The sequence below is a fragment of the Sceloporus undulatus genome, chromosome 5 (genome assembly GCF_019175285.1).
Source record: "Sceloporus undulatus isolate JIND9_A2432 ecotype Alabama chromosome 5, SceUnd_v1.1, whole genome shotgun sequence".
NCBI lineage: Eukaryota > Metazoa > Chordata > Lepidosauria > Squamata > Phrynosomatidae > Sceloporus > Sceloporus undulatus.
In genome coordinates, this window is record NC_056526.1 from 18,409,689 (window position 1) to 18,429,977 (window position 20,289).

The 20,289-nt window shown below is 43.0% G+C and overlaps 1 protein-coding gene across 4 annotated transcripts in view; it reads right to left on the bottom strand.

Annotated features, from left to right (window-relative positions):
- Positions 1 to 19,964, bottom strand: part of LOC121931777 (cat eye syndrome critical region protein 2) — a 136,621-nt gene extending 116,657 nt beyond the window's left edge. For 3 of the 4 annotated variants that reach the window (XR_006104209.1, XR_006104210.1, XR_006104208.1), the window contains exon 1: positions 19,500 to 19,842. Coding sequence is in view for 1 of the 4 variants with exons in the window: in XM_042469787.1 (XP_042325721.1) it covers positions 19,500 to 19,739 (240 nt within the window). In the remaining 3 variants the exon portion in view is untranslated. Of the gene's footprint in view, positions 1 to 19,499 lie in introns of all 4 variants that reach the window. The other variant, XM_042469787.1, reaches the window with a different exon arrangement.
- Positions 19,965 to 20,289: the final 325 nt, after the last annotated feature.

A 20,289-nucleotide genomic window follows, 5' to 3' on the forward strand; every position in this document is an offset into this window, starting at 1 on the left:
CTGCTTTAACTTCCTTATACATGACGGAGTAGTTGTTTTGAAACAAGTAAATGTTTCTACCAGTGTAATATACTATATTTTTAATGTATGGAGATTCCATCCTAGCCAGTCACTTGCACATATTATCATGTTCAACTTAGAGTAACTCTATGCATTTCAAAGGGTTTTCTTAGACATTGATACTCAGAGGTGGTTTTGCCAGTTCCTTCCTCTGAAATATAGCCTTAAAGAACACACTAGTTATTGGCAGTCTCCCATCCAAATCCTAACCAGAGCTGACCCTGCCTAGATTCCATAATCAGAAAGGATCTGGTGCCTTTAGGGCAGGGGTAGGCAACCTGCGGCCCGCGGGCCGGATGCGGCCCGGCGAGGCCTTGGGACCGGCCCCAGCCCGGTCCTGCCACCAATTGCCGCCAGGGCCTTTGGCGGTCTCGCGCAAGGGGCACAGTGGGGCAACTGTCTATAGAAGCCTCAGAAACATGCATTTATCTTAACATTTTGTAAAAAATCAGCAATTTTTTTTGCGTGTCCTCCATTTTTTATTTTGAAAGTGCCCTCCATTTGAAAATTTTGTCCTACATTTGGCCCGGTTTATTTATTTATTTTATTTTATTTTTTAAAAATTATTTATTTATTTATTTTTGCTTCGGCCCCCCCATTGTCTGAGGGACAACAACCCGGCCTCCGGCTCAAAAGGGTTGCCTACCCCTGCTTTAGGGCATCTAGGCCCTTACATTAATATAGTCATACACAAACATACATCTAACAATCTGTAAGCCAAACCAGGCACTGATTACCAGCCCTCTAAATGGTCTGTAAAGTACTTGATTATATTTTGTTTGAACAGATACCCAAAAACAAAAACATTGGTGAGTCTCTGGTCTATACATGGTAAGTCACAACTTGTACAGCCCTAATGCAGTCTTTCCCACAGCAAGATGTTCCTTCATGCTTCCCATATGAAAGCAATCCACAGGAAGATAAAGCCATTTTCCTTGTCTTTATTTTCCTTAGTCTTCAATTATGACAATAATTGACAATCCTTTGGGCTGTCCAAAAGCAAATGCATCTATTTTCATGGCAGTCACCCCTTCAAAAACAAAACACAGACTGCAATGACATGGATGAAGCTATAACATTCACATAAAATCTTTTCTTAAGCTAACCATTCCTTACGGGGAGTAAACACATTTTCACCCTTTTTTCTTATGTAGTGGTTACCCAGTGAAGAACCATTTGTGGGTTAGGTGACTTTAACAATATCAAAATAAACCGCCTAGTAAAATGCTAGCTCTACTTATATCCACAAAGGAAATGTTCCTGAGTGGTGTTCCTACAATATAACTTTAAATCAACTCTGGTTTTGAAAAAGTAAACCATACACAGTTCTGGGGATAAGTTTTTATTCTCCTAACTTTGGATCACAAACAAGGTCTACCAATAAAGATCCATTTGCTTAGCAAGTGCTTTTCTTTTCAAACATGGTACTCTAGAAAGCTTTTAATTACAGAGGTACCCCACCTAGCATAATCTGCTAACTTAGCTTTCCAAGGAACCAAAAGGGAACAGGCACAATGGAGAGGAGACTTGCAACAGTGAATAGATCTGTTAAATTAACACATTTTCTGTCAACCAAATCAGCTGCCTCTAGTGCCATTGTTGTTGAAACAATGGAGACCCCAGGAATGGGCAACCATTAAAAGGAACAAGTCTACTGAAAAGGATACACTCTGAGGCAAAAGAGCTTGTGTGTGTTTAACTGGATTCTCTACTGTAAGGAAGAAGGCTAGGCTGCATTGTTCTCACACTGTGGCAGATGCAAGTGCTGTTGCTGTTACTGGGGATTTTTTTAAATCTACCTTCCAAGAATTATGTCTCTTATATTAAAATCTATATATTTTTAAATACAGTTGCTCCCCTGTATTTTTAAAGCAAACATTCTTTCCTATCTTCTCTTAAGGTATTTTCTCTGAAATTTTAAAATGAAAACATCTGAAGACATCATGAAGAGAAGCTCCCCCCCCGCTGCCTTTACAGCCCACCACGCAGGCACTGAACAGATGCCAGGCGTGGAGTGGCACCAATAAACAATACCATGTGGGAAAGCCTAACAACTAGGATTGCTCTGCACATAATTTGGGCTGCTTTAATCTAAGACATTTTTTTTTGCACTGAATTAGACGTTGTATGGATGCCTTGTTTATTGGTGGCTCAACTGATGAGGCTTTATCACGGAACTTCAGTCCACATGCAACTCTGATGAATAAAATAAGAGCCTCTTTCCAGCAGTAATTTTACTTGACAATTTCTACATTTGCATTTTGACTTATTGAAAAGTGAATTTTGAGTCTGTACTGCTGTTTGGGTTGCGTCAGCTGAATTTCATGACTGAGACTTTTATTTATTTATTGAATTTCTATCTTGCCTTTCTCCCAAAATGAGTTTCAAGGCAATGTGAGACTTAATATTTTTTTTCATTGTTAGATTTTGGAGGGGGACTGGATATAGAACACTGAGTTAGACTTTGGGGTCATGCAGACTGGTAGCTTGGAGCTGCCTGAGGCTGCTTCAGCCCCAGTCATCCCCGATTGGCACAGGATCATAGCAACCGCATGGCCCGGTCCCAATCCAGGGCGCTGCCACAGTCCCAAAAGGGATGCTGGCAAAGAATGGACTCTCCCTGCTTTTTTTCTGGTTGGCTTTTCCCAGCTGGGTGCACTTTCTGCGCGGCTTCCAACTGCTCTAGGGACATGTGTCATCTCTACACCCCACCCCAGAGTGGCCAGAAGCTGCTCCTTTCTGCCCGTCTGTTTCAGGCCTATGACTCTGAAGAGCAGGGTTAAATATCCATTCAGCCATGAATCCCACTAGGTGACCCTGGGCAGATCATACTCTCTCAGTCTGAGAGAATGGCAAACCCCTTCCAAAGAAACTTGCCAAGAAAACCCTGTCTCAGGGTCACCATAAGTCAGAAATGACTTAAAGGCACAGAACAACTGGAACATTCAAGCTCCATCTGTTGCAGACTTCTGGGAATTCCAGGAGTCTCTATCAGTTACTGCAGCTACTAGTGCTAAACTGTTTATATACCTTCAAGTTGCCTGTCAGCCTATGGCAAGCCCATGAATTTAATAAGATTTTCTTAGGCAAAAAATATGTGGAGGTGGTCTTACCAGTTCCGTCTTCTGAAATATAAGCCTAGGATCAGTTTAATGAATACAGTCAGCCCTTCATATCCATGGATTTATTATTCACAGATTCAATTATCTGTCGCTTGGAAATATTTTAAAAATAAATTCCAAAAATCAAACCTTGATTTTGCCATTTTATATAAGTAACACGATTTTACTATGTCATTGTATGTAATGAGACTTGAGTATCCATGGACTTTGGCATCCTCAAAGGGTCCTGGAACCAAACCCCAGCAGATACTTGTAGCTCACAACAGTGAAGCATGCCACACATACAGCTAAATCCCTGCACTATGTTGAGGAAGCAGAAATGCTTTAAGACAAGGAAAGTTCTATTATCTGGCTTAGAAACAATTTTATTTATTTAATATGTTTATATCCTAATTTGTAAGTGGCTTATCCTGCAAAAACAGCAAAAAATATATTATTTTTAGGGAAAACATAGACAATTACAATGAACCTCTGCAATGTAAGGATGAAGTAGCAATATATCTAGAAATAATTTATACTTGATATGATGCTGTATTTACATTACTGTTAAACTGTTCAGTGCTTTACAGCAATTGACAAAACCAAAGACTTCTTACTCATAGCTTCAAAAACTTTTGACAGGCTCTCAGACAACGCTATGGCTCTGATATCTGAACATGTAACAAAAAGGAAAGGTTCACTGGAATCTGCCAATACACTCTTCTGCTTGTAGTAGAAAGGTCCATCCATCCCTTCATAATACCATCAACCACAGTGCCATGTCACAATCAGAACAGGTCATTGTGTCTAGGCCAACAGATTTCAATTCCCCATGCTATCTAGCACCAACAAAAATTGGTTAAGGATTGTATTCCAGTTTAGGATTTTGCTGCTTTAAACATATGAAGGGGAGGCCTATATTAATCAGGAAGCAAAAAAGTGACGAACTACAAAGGTGCTAAAATCACACATTTTCTACAATCTTCTTCAATAAGCCTAATAAAATAATAAAAAAATTAGCAAAAATCTGCAGAGTATTGACTGTATGTTAGCTACAACATATAGTCCCATTACTTTCAAGAAGAATTACCAAACTAGCATACCGGAACTGTTCATAACTGAGCAGCAGTAAGAAGACACTCTGGTCCACTATAAACAATGTTGTAAAGGTCTGATCAGGAGTCTGTTCTACTTTGTTCAGTGGTAGCATGTCATGCGCCCAGGTAGCATACAGGACTACAGCCACAAACATTCTTGGAAACTGCTGCAAACCATCTATTAGCATTAAACTCTACCTATAAATTCTTTAAGTTACTCTCCTGCCTCAAGTACATTAAATGATCCCCTACATTAAACTGGAATCACATATTATTTTTCACAGAATCATAGAATTGGAAAAGACCACAAGGGCCATCCAGTCCAACCCCATTCTGCCATGCAGGAACTCTCAATCAAAGCATCCCAGAAAGATGGCCATCCAGCCTCTGTTTAAAGACCTCCAGGGAAGGAGACTCCACCACACTCTGAGGGAGTGTGTTCCACTATCAAACAGCCCTTACTGTTAGGAAGTTCCTCCTAGAGTTGAGGTGGAATCTCTTTTCCTGGAGCTTGCATCCATTGTTCTGGGTATATTCACCATTCCCCTTCCACTTAATTTCCCTACTGACATCACCTTCTTGACATTCTCAGAGACCCAGTATCATGGAGAGCACTGTTCAGCTTAGATGTTGAGCTTCACTTGGCCATGAAGCAAATATACAACACAGATGCTGCTGCATAATGCAGGCCATCCACTCAAATTTGCACATCTCTAAACATGTGCTCCAATCATAATAACAAAATGGAACTTAAATCAATTTTTAAAGGAAGAAATTAAAATGGATGGGGACAACCAGGTGGCTTAGTGTTCAAACACTGCGAGCCTAAATTAACAAAAATTTACAAAAATAAACAAAAAGAGGATAAAAATGGGTGAGTACAGTAGACCAGTAAGGAAAACATCCAAACGTCTTCTCAAGTTCTAAGGCTATAAAAATACTACTACAATTTCATCATGGAACTTTGCTCTATTGTGGGGTGTTCACACCCTTAAAATCAGAATGTCATTAAAGTCAAAGAAGGATTAACATTAACAAATTTTATCCATTACAGAAGGAAAAACAACAAAATATTAAATAAATTTGTTAGTCAGTAGATGCAGTGTCGGAATACAAATGCCTTTGTACACAAGAACCTTCAGAATAGTAAATTTCATCTAGTCTTAAAACCAAAGCCAAAAAATTCCAAGTTGATAATATCATATACTGTAATCCTATACATGTTAGATTTATTCAGAAATCCCAATGAGTTAAATGTGCTTTACTCACAGGCTAATGGACATCGGCTTTAATCTGTTGCAACAGAAACATGTATGATACAATTCTGCAAGAACAGAGAGGTTTATTTTCATCATCTACAAACATCTACTTTGACTATATCATTGAACTGTTGACTAATCCAAAGCCTCCATATCATGTTGTTCTTGTCATCTGCCATCCAATGAATTTTGACTTAAGACTACCCTATGAATGAGAGCACTCTGATCATCAATAGCTCTGCTAAGGCACTGCAACCCAGGGCTGCAAACTCCTCTTTCTGAAAGATATACCAAATAGTAAAGGGCATACTGTATGTACTCATGTATAAGTTAAAAAAGGGGGGGGGGATCAACTGCAAATAAAAACTAGGTCAACTTATACATGGATCAATGCTGGAATAGGGATCCAGCACAAAGATAGTGTCAAGAGGCAGATACAAGAAGCCCTACATGGCCTGGTGGAGCATTGAAGCAGTGCTCCCAACCCATTACCCCTCCCTTGCCCAAAATAGAGAAAGGCAGCTCTGCCTTCTTCGCCTTATTTACAATCTGAGTGGCATTCAGCAGAATGCAGCACACCTGCCATTTGGGGTGCTTAAGGTTGAGTGGAACAGAGGAAGAGTTTTTAATATAGGTGCTTTCCAGACCGCCCAAAAGGGCGGTCTGGAAAGCGCCCTTATTTGCTGCGTGGAGGAGCCTCAGCGGCTAAACTGTGCGGCTCCTCCGCACAGCAAAAAGAAGCCGCAAAAAGCGGCTTCTTTTTGTGGTGTGGTAATGATGCCACAAGGCGCCAATGGCGCACTTGCAGCATCATTACTGCACTGTGACGTGCGGACGCTAAGCGTCCACTACGTCAAGATGGCAGCACCCATGTAGAATGGGCACCACCATTTTGTACATGCTCGGCATGTACTAGGGTTGGGGCATCCGGAAAGGACGCTCTTTTCTAACCCTAGTACGTGCTGTACTTTTGGTCCGTGCAGAACTGGCCATAGACTCACTGTACAGTGGTACCCCGGGTTACGAATTTAATTCGTTCCGCCGCCGCGTTCGTAACCCGAAATCCTTCGTAAGCCGAAAAAGCCATAGGCGCTAATAGCGAAAGCCGCGATTTCGTGCGAAAAAGCGCCGAAAAGCACCAAAAAAATTTTCGTAAACCGAAATAACCTTCGTAACCCGGAACAGTTTTTTTCTATGGATTTTTTTTGTAACCCGGAAATTTCGTAAGGCGGCGCATTCGTATCCCGGGGTACCACTGTATAATCCCTCATGGGATTTGACATTCTTTCCTCTCATTTATATTCCTTTCCCTATCTGTATTTGTATAGATGTAGGCATTTTAAGATCAGCAATACCATGTACACACACACATCCAAATAAACAGATCCTATCCTTCTCTTTCACTCTTCCTAAGTATGTTCTCTCTATCCATTTTTAAAAGGAGAGAAAAATATTTCTTCATTACATAGATCTAAGTTTTACCCTTGTCATAGCAAAATTCATAATGTTGGCCCCCAAACCTGCCTTTGATTTATATAGTGGGCCCTTGATATCTGCTGGGGTTTGGTTCCAGGACACACACATCCACACCAAAATCCATGGATTGTCAAGTCCCATTTATACAATGTGGTAGTAAAATGCTGTCTCTTATATAAAATAGCAAAATCAAGGTTTCCTTTTTGGAATTTATATTTTATTTTTATGTTTTCAAGCCATGGATGATTGAATCGGTGGATACTGAGGGTCAACTCAGTACATGAGGTGGACCTACAAACAGGTATATATGGTATTCAGAACTATGTTACTTGAAGTCCTCTCTCCAAAGGATTTGCTTCTACCTGAGATACACCAGTAACATTAGACACATAGGAACTGGAGAAATTCAGTTAGGAAAACCTTCACATTCTTCCATCTCAGTATCAATGAAATTCTAGACTAACTATTGCAACAAGTTAATTTGCTGGACAGCATCAGCACAACTTTTCAAATTATATACAACAACACCACAACATTATAATGGAAACTTGATGTGGAAGTCAATGTCTTAATTTCCTGCCTTTCTCCAAATCCCACCAACATTTTGTCCATCCATGTTTGTTCATCCATTAAGGCTTTAGGTTGAAATACTTATTTTGTTTTTATCTTTCTACACTCACAATATGCATATTTTGGTATAGACTTTTCCTATTGTAATTAATATTGTCATGCATTTTTCTCCATGTACACATTTAAACATTTTTCTGTAACTAAACCACATTTGTGCACACTTTTCATAGATAGGCATTTTAGTTGTGCATAATTAAATTTATTTAATTTATAATTAAATAATAAATTTATTTGTGTATAATTAAATGAAAAAGAATATCTTTCTCCCAGACCCCAGTGATGAAGGGAGAAAATATAAATGAGCTTGTTAATAGTCTTGAGGTGGCAATCGTTGTTATTTTGAGTCTATTTTCTACTCTACCAGAAACGTGCCAGTATAAGAACTAATAACTTCAAGGGTACAATCATCTACACATGCTCCAGTACAATACTTGGTAACAATGTTTTCCTGTGGGTTATATGGGATAGCCAGCACAAACTCTACATGCACACAGGTGTGACATAACATACAACAGTACAGGATTCAGAAAGCAATGGAAAAGCAATGACTGACTTCAAAGACATATAATGTAACAAAAACCATTTCAAGAGAAGACAAATTTACTTTTATTAGCAACTTGATTCTGTTCAACTGAACCTAATCACAACTCTGGGTTTCTTTCCAAACACATATGCTATATTAGCACAGTATAGCTTCCATTATAGTGAATGACTGTTGTGAATGTCTGAGCCTGACACTACTATCTTATTTTGCATACATCCGGGTGCTGCCCAGAAATGTAAGAAACACTGTTAAGTCCATGGCCTTTCAATGCAACACTGTATCTTTCTCATCTTTATATATGTATTTATACATGCCAATTACTAACAGCATTTTATGCTCCCAATAGAGCCTACTCCACCAAGGAAAAGTGCAACACATCTGTTAGTATCAAGGTGCCTAATTATCTGTTGCTTATATTACAACAGAATCCACTGAAACAATAGAAGGTTGCATTGGTTCAAGCTGGGGGGGGGCAGAACAGGTAAAGGCAACAAGTTAGCCAAGCAATATGGCATAAGAGATTTCTATAGTATACATGTTTCAGTGATGTGGCTAATTCTGTGGGAGGGCAGAGAAAAGTTTCCATTTAAAAAAAGATATTAACACCAGGCTGAGCTTGTTAGTAGTGGAGACCAACTCTTAAAAGAACATTTATGGGTAACCTGACTGCTGACACAGTCCTGGGTATAATTTCCAGTTTCTTAGCTAGATTAATAGGCTGTTAATGTATTTTAAATACTCTGGTATCTTGAAGCACACAGCTGCTGGAACTGCCTCAGGGATCTGTTCTGCCACACTTATTTTTTGTAAATATGTAATATTCCTCTTTCATGCACACATCTCCCTCATGTCCCACTGAACTTTTGACCTGGTCAATGCTGAGCAACCTCCTCCCCTGCAAACCCACAGCTGCGGGAGTTTTGAAAAGAGGAGCCCTGAGCCTTGCCAAGCAGCTGCCTCTGCTGGAGCCAGCATGGGGGCCTGGCTGTTCAACACTCTCTCCCCATAACAATGCCCAGAGCCTGGCCTGATGGATGCACTGCTTTATCTGAGTCAACCACCTTTGAAAATCCATCCCCCTTCCCCAGCCTCTCATTACGCAATGGTCCAGGCAAAAGAAAATGCAACATCTGCCTCCCAGATTTTTGAGACATACAGCTGCTGGTGGCAGCTCACATCTGCAAGCATCACCGTCTTCCAGTCTAGTGAACACAAGGTTGTGGGATGACAGTGAAAAAAGAGGAGAGCTCAGGTTACAATGATGAAAACCAAAGTCTTTTTCAAGTATCTTCTGTGAAGCGAGCCATAAAAGATCAGGCTACAGCAAAGTTCTCTTCTCTTCTTTATCACCACTGATCGCCCCTCACCCCAGCTGGGGCAGACCTTAGAGGTCTACATTGATTGAGGGCTCTTTAAGCACCTAAAAGACTCAACTGTTCATTCACTACTGTATATCATCACATAAACACTTGACATTGACATTTAGGGATCTGAACTGAAATATTTTACCAACTCCAATATGGATTTTTATCATTTTATAAATCCAAGATGAAAATTTACATAGCAAATTCTGGTTGAGAGAGAGAGAGAGCACAAAGGTCAATTGCTGATGTGAAACACAAAAATGGGATGTAATTTGTTTCCCTACACACCCATTTTCTGGAGGAAAAACAATCAGGACATTAGCCATTCTGCCCAGCAACTGTCAGCCAACTGGCTTTTTGGATAGTCAGCCTATCCAGAATAGCCTATAGAAATTAATGATGGGAGTGGCAGCCCAAAAACAATTGGAAGGCCATAGCTGCCCACTCATGGTCTAGGCCAGTGGTCCCCAAACCTTTTTAGACAAATGCCCCCTTTCCTCTTGGACAACAACCCTAGTGCCCCCCCGTGCCTATTTCTTGATATTAGGTCTACTGTTTTGTGCAACAGCCACCCAGCCTGCGGCATCCACCTCAGCTGTGCCCAGATTGCCATCACATCCTCTTTTGCGCAAATACAGCCATAGCAGTGGTCAAAGCCTGCTCCTCCATCTTGCCCACATCAACCGTACAGCAAAAGGAAGGCCAGCTGGCTGTTCTGTTACTGTTCCCAGGGTGACTGAGAAGTCTCTTGCCCAGGCCTGCCTTGGCTGGGATGGGCAACAGGCTTCTTGGTTGCTGCTTGACCAGCTGCTCGACAACTTTTCAACTGCTGCTCAGTCACTGCTCCCTTTACACCCAGTCACCCTGGGAGCAGCAACCAAGCAGCTGGCTGAGCAGCAACCAAGAAACCTCTCACTCATGCTACCCTTGTGGCACAGGCTGCTGCAGATGAGAGGCTTCTCAGTTGCTGCTTAACCGGTTGCTTGGCTACTGCTCCCAAAGTGTTTGAGTGCCAAAGGAGTAGCTTCTCCCTGGTTAGGAAAGATGTTCAGTCCTTCTCCACCAGGGAAAAGAGGGCCACAGCAAGCTCCCCACTTTCTTCCTCAGCAAGGAAGGACTCTCAGTCTGAGAAAGGCAAAGAAACTATCCTAGATACTTCTCCCGCTCCTTCCCCAGAGCCTTCCCTTTCCCACACACCTTGAAGTCATCCTCCCACAACACAAACTTCCTCTTCTCTCAGCCTGTCTAATGAAAATAAGCAGCAGTGCAGCTCCAAGCTGCCAGCCAAGTCCCAGCAAAGCTCACAAAGCTTCAGCAGGGTCGCAAATGTGAAAGCTCCTTCTTGCAGGTGTTTCTACCCCATTGCCACATGCTCGTAACTCCTCATCCCCACCATGGCCCTAAAGGCCGCTGGTTCCCCTTGTTTGTCTTGCACACCATTATTTTTACTGAAGGTCTCCCTGCTGCCCCTTTTCCCTCATTGCCTCCATGGATCTTTCTTCCACCCCACCCCCCAGGGGACATACTGCCCACTTTGCGGTTTACTGGTCTAGACAAATCAAGATGTAAGACAAATCCTTGGATGTGTTGATTCATAAATAGCACTGGCAGGCCTAATACTGTTCTTATACAATTTGGTCCCTAGCTAGTTCTTCTGCACTCCCCTCCTAGCTTTAGCATTAGTCGTTCCAACTGGCTCCAGCAAGGGAGAGGTGAAACACCTTGCCCATCCCAGTGAACTTGCCATTTATCTCCTCCCTCCCTAAGCTGTCGTCTATTTTAAGTGTGAAAGAGTGCAGTCTACTGTATTAGCTTATCTGAAAGCCCATTTAGCTTCTCTTCACCCAAAACTATCTCAACAGCAATCTCATCTGGCCATGAAGTATTCCTGAAACTATTAAAAATTACTGTCTGAATTAACAGTTGATGTTGCCTCCTGGCTGCTGTGTGCCTTCAAGTTGTTTCTGAATTATGGTGACCCTAAGAGGAACCTATCATGAGGTTTTCTTGACAAGATTTGCCTTTGCCATCTTCCGAAGCTGAGTGTGTGTGACCTGGCCAAGGTCACCCCAGCGGGTTTCTGTGGTCCAGCAGGAATTTGGATCCTGGTCTCCAAAGTCATAGGCCAATGCTCAAACCACTACACCATGCTGGCTCCTTCGTGTGGCCTCCCTATTTCTTCTTTTTGGATGATATCAATTAAATTATACATCTGTGGACAGGAGGAGAGGTGTTGTTTTCTGAAGTTTTCTAGAGCACCTAGAAAACACTAGGTTCTGTGTCTCACCTACTAAGTGCAGTGGGCCCTTCAGCTTTACAGGGATTAGATTCTGGGACCCTGAGCAGATACCAAAACACACCTACACACATATAGATGGTCACACCCTATATTATTAAATGGCAGCAATGTGAACATGCATGCTTCAGCATGTCCATGTTCATCTCACCACCATTTAATAATATGGGACATGATGATCTGTGGTTGGTTGAATTTGCAGATTTGGAGGCCATGGATCCAAGAGAGGCCCTCTGAATTGCATTTTTGTGCCTCCTATAATAATTTTCAAAAGAAAGAAAACTTCAAGGACTTCACAAATTGTAAGTCTCTACTTTTCCTGTAGCAGTGTTTAAATTGACTGATAAGTTTAAAATTTTGCCCTGTTTGTTTTTATTTTATTACATAATTTAATATCTCTAGCTCTGCATGTGACTTAAGTGACAGAATCAAACAACATACATAACATTTCAGTCTTTGAAGAGGAACTCTTAGAAAACATGAGCTCATGTTGTTATATACACATTATCAGAAGCCACATTTGTAAAAAGCAAATGCCTGGTAGAAGCCAAAAAAATATAATTAAGTTTCCTTGCTCACTATGATGTTAGGCACAAGAACATGATAAGTTCCAATTTTTGCCATGTTGTAGTATACACAGTCCTGGAAACTTGGCCAATGGGTATACCTGAGTAGTGACAAGCATGTGTTATGTACCTTCATGTCAGTTCTGGCAAACTTATCAAAGGGTTTCCGTGACAATATGTATTCAATAAGGGTTTTGCCTTTGCCTGAGGCTGGGAGAGTGTGACTTGCTCAAGATCACCTAGTGGGTTCCCATGGCCAAGCAAGGATCTGAACTCTGATCTTCAGAATCATAATGGAACACTGAAACCACTACACAACACTGGCTCAGAAATGGCAAGACCACTGCCTAATTTAGAATTGTTTTATGTTAGCTATTACCCATATGTACAATAAATAACATTTGGGGGGGGGGTTGGAAAAAAACAGTGCTATAGGGTTGTTATGCCAGGCAAGCATCAGTTGGAGTCCAAACAGTTAATTAGTTGAGACATCCCTTCTATAAGTGGGCAGCAGAGTGAGGAAGGTTTTGCAGGTCCCCAGCTGATAGTGAGGAGCTTTACATTCCTTGCCCTCTCTCTCTCTCAGTGATGGTTCACACCCAGCGACTCAGTTTCCAACACAATTCATAACAAAATCAGACTTTGGATACAAAATACATAGACTTTGGATGAGCCAATGCAAAATTATGGAGCATCAGAAGGAAAGAGAACATGAGGAGGATCTGCAATAAATCATCTTAATTTCTTCCTTGCTGTTCATTCCTTTTGTTCATTAGCTTCCTATCCTCAGCATACATGGCATTTGTACACTGCCTGAAAAAGGATCATGATCATTATGTTTATGAACGACTGAAGTCTTTCCTTCTTATAATTTGACTAAATCCTACTAGATTCACTAACTGATCAAAGCATTGACAAGTCAATTGCCTAACTTGCAAGATACATACATCTAACAATGAAATAAGGAGAATTGAGCCAATAAACTCCGGACATGTCAATGGGTCAGTGATAGTTAGCCAATCCAGAAAGCTAAGCCTTCAGTTCTAGACATACCCCGAAGAAAGCTTCATTTAATACAATGGAGCTTACCTGTGAGTAAACATGACCAGGATCAGGTTGCAAAATGTATTACTCATTTGAATTTTGCAATACTGAAGATCTCTCATCACTTACAAGAAGTTTAAAATACAAGTTGTGAGAAAGGGAAGAGCCACAATTAATAGCTTAAAATATTTTATTTTTCATTTAAAATAGATCATTCCACTCTTCCTTTGCTGCCCATGTTAAACCAGCCCCCTTTCTTATACTTATCCTGGCACCCCATTTCTCAAGCAAGCCAAGGTTCAGAATGAACACATACATGTTATGTCTCCAGCTTGGCTCTGGCAATGGGAACACAGCTTTTATGGTAGAATAACACCTTAATTACACACTCTGGGAGCCATTACACATAATATGTATGGTAAAAACACTAAAATGCACCTCCAACAAAATGAAAACACATCTTGAGGGAGTCAGGGGCAGAGGGAAAAAATGCAAAGATCAGAAAGTATGGTGCTCAATGCTGGACAAAGAAATCAGTGGCAGTCTATTAGGTCTGTACAAACTCCGTACCCATCTTAGTGGCCTTCACATGTGAAGTGTTCTTCAACTGAAGCAGGAATGGGAAGTCTGTGGCCTTCCAAATGTTGTTGAGCTATAACTCCCAGCATATCTGACAGTTAGCTACATTACCTACAGAGGACAGATATTAGGATTCAACTCTTAAATGGCCACAAATTCTTGAAGACTAATCGAAACCCACCAAGAAGCTATCACCACGGTGGGAACAGGTCACACAAACATTGATAAATTTTAAAATCTACTTGGCTCTCTCAAATATTTACAAGGTGGGGTACAAAGACACTATAAAAATATCAAATTAAAATAACTGTAGCAACAAAACAACAAAAAGTTGTAAAAGTTATAGACACTCAGTTAAGAGAAATGGTAAAATGTAAACAACAGACCCTCAGTTTCAACAACACCAAGTTACAAATGACTGTTAGGCAGTTTGCAAAATTACTGTGAAAATGCTGGTACTGTTCTCATGCAACGGTTGTAAAGTGGTCAGAGTTTGAATAAATAATGCTGCTCCTAAAGCCCACATTTACTATGATTAACAATAATATTCCCAAAGGTCCTAATGATATTTAGGAAAAATGTCCTTTTATTGTAATAATTCTTTCTATGAGGTGGCTTTATTTATTTTTCAGTTTGAAATTGGCCATTCCACTCTTCCTTGACTGTCTACATGAAACAGCTCTCCTGATCCTTATTCCCCTCCAAACTGTGCAATGTAAAATGCTTCTCCCCGATACATATATCAATACATTAATGTAGAAGAGTTGTAAACAGGGAAAGTTGTGTTCACAACTGCAGTCCCTATGCTGGATTAAAACACTCGGGGGGGGGGGGGGAATGAGGACTTCTGTCCCTATACTAGTCCTTTGTTCCTGTCCTTCTAGATCCACCTTCAGCAGTATGAAATGTGCAATTTTTGGAAGGGTTTCCAGGTACAAGCATAGTCTTTTCTAATATCATCAATAATCTTTCATCTCCTCCCAGAGTACCACTTTTGGAAGTCAATACATACAATTTCTGAGAGCCAGCATTGTGCAGCAGTCAAACTCCCTCTGAAGAAACTTGTCAAGAAAACCTCTTGATAGGAAGCCTTAGGGTCACCATAAGTCAGAAACCACTTAAAGGCGCACAACAACAAGAACAACAACAACAACATACATTTTCTGCAATTGTACCCCTGTCTCATAACTAGTATGGTGTAGTCACTAATGCTAGATTAGGTCTCCAGAAGACCAGGATTCACATCCTTACTCAGCCATGGAAGGCTACTAGGTAACTTCAGGCAAGGCACATTCTCTCAGCCTAAGAGGAAGGCAATGTCAAACCAATGTCTGAATAAATCTTGGTAAGAAAACCCTAGGACAGAGTCACTATAAATCACTGTCAACTTGAAGACACACAGCAAACTTCTGTCTCAGCTGAGTTTCAAAAATAACCAGCTTCTCTTTCCTATTCCTACCAGGCTACCCTCTTATGCCATATGTGTGTGTTTGTGTCATTTATTTCCAGCCAGTTTTAATCTACTCTAAACAAACAGGTACAAAACAGAGATGTGTTTTTTAAAAAAAGAGAAGAGGAGCAAACATAATTCACAATGCTAGATTATCACAAGACCTTTCTTCCATTCTCCAAAAGAAAACTGCTTCCGTTTTAAATTTAAAGCTGTTCTGTTTTAAGCTTACGCTGTAAATTGTTTTTTTGTAAAGAGGTGGGATATAAATAAAAGAAACTTTAAAAGCCCAGATGATATGAAGTGTTCCTATATGAGAAGCATGTTCTAGGCCCAGAAATCCAAGCTGATTCACTTGTGAAGCAAACCAGATGCTAATTCGGGCTTTGAAAGGTGAAAGGTTATTGCCATTGCCCTTTATCATTGTAAATTCAAGATCTTTCTTTTGCTTCACATGCTTGGAAGGAGAACCTTCTTTTAAGGGTCTATATCAATTGATGGGGGAGGCGCTGTCTTTGCTAAGGAACTCCCAAGGCTGGGAAAGCCTTTCACCTTTCAGATACTTAGCACTGCATAAGGGATTCTCCCCTCCTCCAAAATTCACATCCTGTTCTAGGGGTTTAAAGAAGTTTCACATCCTGTCGAACTCAGTACCTTAGGAAAAGAGCCCTGGCCATCTTTGAAAATTGTGCATCTCACTGCTATTCTTAATATATATACATATATATATATATATATATATATATAGCAAAAACATTTAAAGACAAAAACAAAGAATCCTGCCATCTCTCCTTCTTTTTGAAACAATCACACCCAAAATTATCAACAAGGTACTTTAGTCACAAACCAAGACACCGGTTAAGCTCCTTCACATCAAAGGCGTTAAGCATACCTAATTGTTGGACTGTGGCTAACCATCCCAACCGAAGTATCGGATCAGAATAAAGGCTGCAAGGTTGTCTAAAGAATTGCCAAAATGTCCATATAGGGAGGGGGGAAGTACCAGTGACAATGACAATTCACTCAGGACTTCTAGTTTGTGCCTACAAGATCTGTGGAAACTGGATCAGTACACACTGCATAATGATTTGCTAAAATCCTACATAAAACTTTGCAATGTTTCTATAGAGCGTTATGAATGCATTCACTTTTCCTTCTTTACGTTGCAGGAACATACTCCTTGCCTCCACAAATAGCCCGTGTCCAACAAGAGACAGCAGTCAACATCCTGAAGGTGAGTTACATTTTAAAAAGGGAAAAAAGATGAAGACGTTATTTATTGTTCCTTTGAGCCGAAATGGAACTCATGCTCAGTTCTGTCTAGCTAGCCTCCACATTGCGTCTCTGGCGTCTTCAGTCAAGTATGACACTTGCCTGGGTCACAGCAGGCCAAACTCCTCCTAGACTGCCACCATTTTAAGCAGCCTTTAGGAAGAAGGGTACATTTTTCTATTTTCCAAACGGATGTCTGTGACATACATATTTTATGATCCCAAGATGGACAGTTATGGATCGTCGTTCACAATGTTAAAACAGCAATTATTCATAAAGACCCAAGTCTTGTGGGCTCCTAAAAAACCTTCACATGTCAATGCACACTATTTCCTTTCGCCTTTGAAACTCTCAGAGTGGCTGAAAAGCAATCCCAGCACCTTTAGTCATTACATTTCAGTCACTTAATACTTCATTTGGGTTGCATCCACACTGGAGAAATAACCTATTTTGGCACCGCTTTAACTTGTTGTTTGGTTCAATTGCTATGGAATTCTGGGAGTTGGAGTTTGTTGTGGGGCCCCACAACAAACTCCAGCTCCCAGAACTCCATAGCCTTGAGCCAAACAACTTAAAGCAGTGCCAAAATGGGTTATTTTTCCAGTGAGGATGCAGCCTTGGATAGTTTTTCTCCTGGGCTCTCAAGAAACCAACTTCTCGTCTTTGGCAAGAACTGCTTTTCATGTCCGCTTTAAAGTTTGAAGGAGCATCAGAGGCACCAAAGTTGTCACATCTGCTATAAACAGATGGTAAAACCCCGGGTTTAATCACATTGGCCTAAGCCGCTTAGGATCTTTCCAGTATGAGCCAGAGGCTCTGGGAGGTCTGTTTCGGGTACAGTAACACACATAGACAGACACACAAACACAACACCGGGTTCTTCCATCTGATATGACTACCGTTTGTTCTGAAATTCAGCCGCAAGCCACACAAAAGGGCTGAGGCTACTGCTTCTGGTCCATGCACTTTTATCTGCATGTTTTCACACTAGCAAAGCACAGGGCGGTTCAAGAAGAACCGTGCAAAAAGTAAAGCTGCTCTTAATAGCTTTTGCACCATACTTTTCAAATCATAATGTTTTATTTCTCAGGACCAGATCCAATAAGCAACTGTTTCGGGGAAAAGGATTAATCCATCCAACAGATGAAACAAGATTCCCAAGGAAAAGGCTGCTAGAACCAGAAGGCTTGAGATAAAACTTTCCAGTTCCAGCAGTCTGGCAGAATAAAGACACAGATCTGCCACTGGTGTGTTTTGTTTTGTTTATTGGGTTGGTGAACTTTACACTCAGCTTTCCCAACTTCATTGGGACGAACTTAAACACAGTGGCATCCTGTTTAAAACAAACAAACAAACCAACCAACAAACAAGGCAAGCCCAAGCTTGGGAGAATAGGGGGAGTGAAAGTCTGAGGGTGGCGAAAAGTCCCAAGGCTCGGCCAGGAAGCTGGAAGGCGGCTTGAGTGTGGCCCCTCCAGGGCCAGGAAGGAAAGGCCAGGAGAGAACAGCAACAACCCCTTCCAAAGCATCAGGGGGCCAGAGGGGAGGAAAGGGCTGCCCCTTCGCATCTGGGCCTCCTCCTGGGGGCTTGAGAAGCAGAGGCCCCTGGACCCAGGCTGTGCTGCTAACAAAAGGAGCCCCAGACTAGGCAGGGATTCCAAGGGCGGCGGCGGCGGAGGGAGGGCTGCCTTGGAAGCAGAGGAGGAGGAGGAGGAGGCCATTCCGCCTCTCCCTCGGAGAAGAAGGGCTCCTGCTCAGCGCTGGACTGAGGCTCTGGAGGCTTGGCCCTGGAGCCCCCTCTCTCTCTCGGCCAAAAGTAACAAGGCTCCACCGAAGACCCCTTGCCCAGAAAAGGCCCATGAGCTCCAAGGCATGGCTTTGCCTCCTAGGAGCTGCTGGGAGGGCAAGCCTTCCACCGAGTGCAGCAGTCCCTCTGGCTGAAGTCTTCCACCGGGTCCCGTCCCCGGATTCCGCAACTGGAAACTGCCTCCGAAGGCAGAGGCAGGGCAAGCCTCCCCTGGACACGAGTCAGAAATGACCCGAAGGAGGCACACAACACACAACAAGGCAAGGCTGCCTCCGCGCAAAGGAGGCCGAGAGAAGCCCCCGAAACTCCTCAGGCTCCCCGAGGGAGAGAGAGAGAGAGAGAAGGGCCAGGGCGGACCTCAAGGGCGTCCGCACCGCAGAGAGAACCCGGTCTGACGCCGCCTGAACCGCGCGCCGCTCCGTAGTATGGACTCCATACACACACACCCCCAGAGAGAGAGAGAGAGAGAGACTTCCATCCACAGGCACGTCTCTCTGTCCATATGGAGATAGAGATAGATTTACACTCTCTCTCTCACACACACACAGGGGAGAGAGAGAGGGAAGGAAGGGGCAGGAGGTTCCTGCGCTGCGGGACTAATTCAGCCTTCTTCCCTCCGGAGCCCCGGGAGCCCTCTCGCTCTGCAGCCAGCGTCTCCCTCACACCTTTCGCAGGGAAAACCCTCCCAAAGAAGCGGGATTAAAAGCCAAAGAGAACTGCTCCCGTCCACACTGGAAAACTAACCCGGCTTGGACCCGCTGTAACACTGGCTGGCTCAAGGCTATGGAATTCTGGGAGTTGGAGTCTGTTGTGGGGCCCAGAGCGGAGCTCCACAACAAACTCCAACTCCCAGAATTCCATAGCCGTAGAGCCAGACAACAAGTTAACGCGGGTCCAAACCGGGCCATCCCTCCGTTGTGGCTGCATCCCACTGACCCCCTGCTTGAAGTCTCACCTCGATCTCGAAGTCCGGGAGTCTGAAGGCGGTCCTGAAGAGGGAGCAGAAGTGGGCGATGGCCGGCACTTCCCACCAAGAGCGGAGCTCCCTCAAGGGGCTCGGCGGCGTCGTCGTCGTCGTGGCCACCGGGGTCTGTGTCTCCGCCGCCGCCGAGATAAAGGTCCCGCTGGAAGGAGCCTGCGTTGTTCCTCCTCCTCCTCCTCCGCTGCCGAGCCCCCCGTCCTCCTCGGGGCACATCCCTCCAGCCTTCAGCGGCCGGGGCTGCCCCCTCGGCCTGGGCTCCTCCGCATGAGGGGCTCCGGGGGTCCCCCACGACGCTAACGCTGCCTCCTCCTTCTTCTTCTTCTTCTCCGGCGAAACAGATGGGCTCCAGCCGAAGGCAGGGGGAGGAGCCCACTCGGAGGGGCGGGGCTTCGGGAGAAAGGGGCGGGGCCTCCCCGAGGCGCTAAGCCACTGGTCCCCAGACTCTGCCCTTTAAAAGAGACTTCTGGACTCCAGCTCCCAGAAGCCTCGGCCATGTTGACTAACAGTCTGGGATTCTGGGAGCTGGAGTCCAAAGGCCCTTAAAGAGCACAGTTTGGCCCAAGCCTCCCTTCAAGCGCCTCCAGAAGCCTCTTAAGCTGCCATATATTATTATTATCCCGGCTACTGCGAGGGTTCAGTGGTCCCTAAACTCTGCCCTTTAAGACATTTTGGACTCCAACTCCCAGAAGCCTCAGCCATCTTGGCCAACAATCTGGGATTCTGGGAGCTGGAGTCCAAAATCTCTTAAAGGGCACAGCAAGGT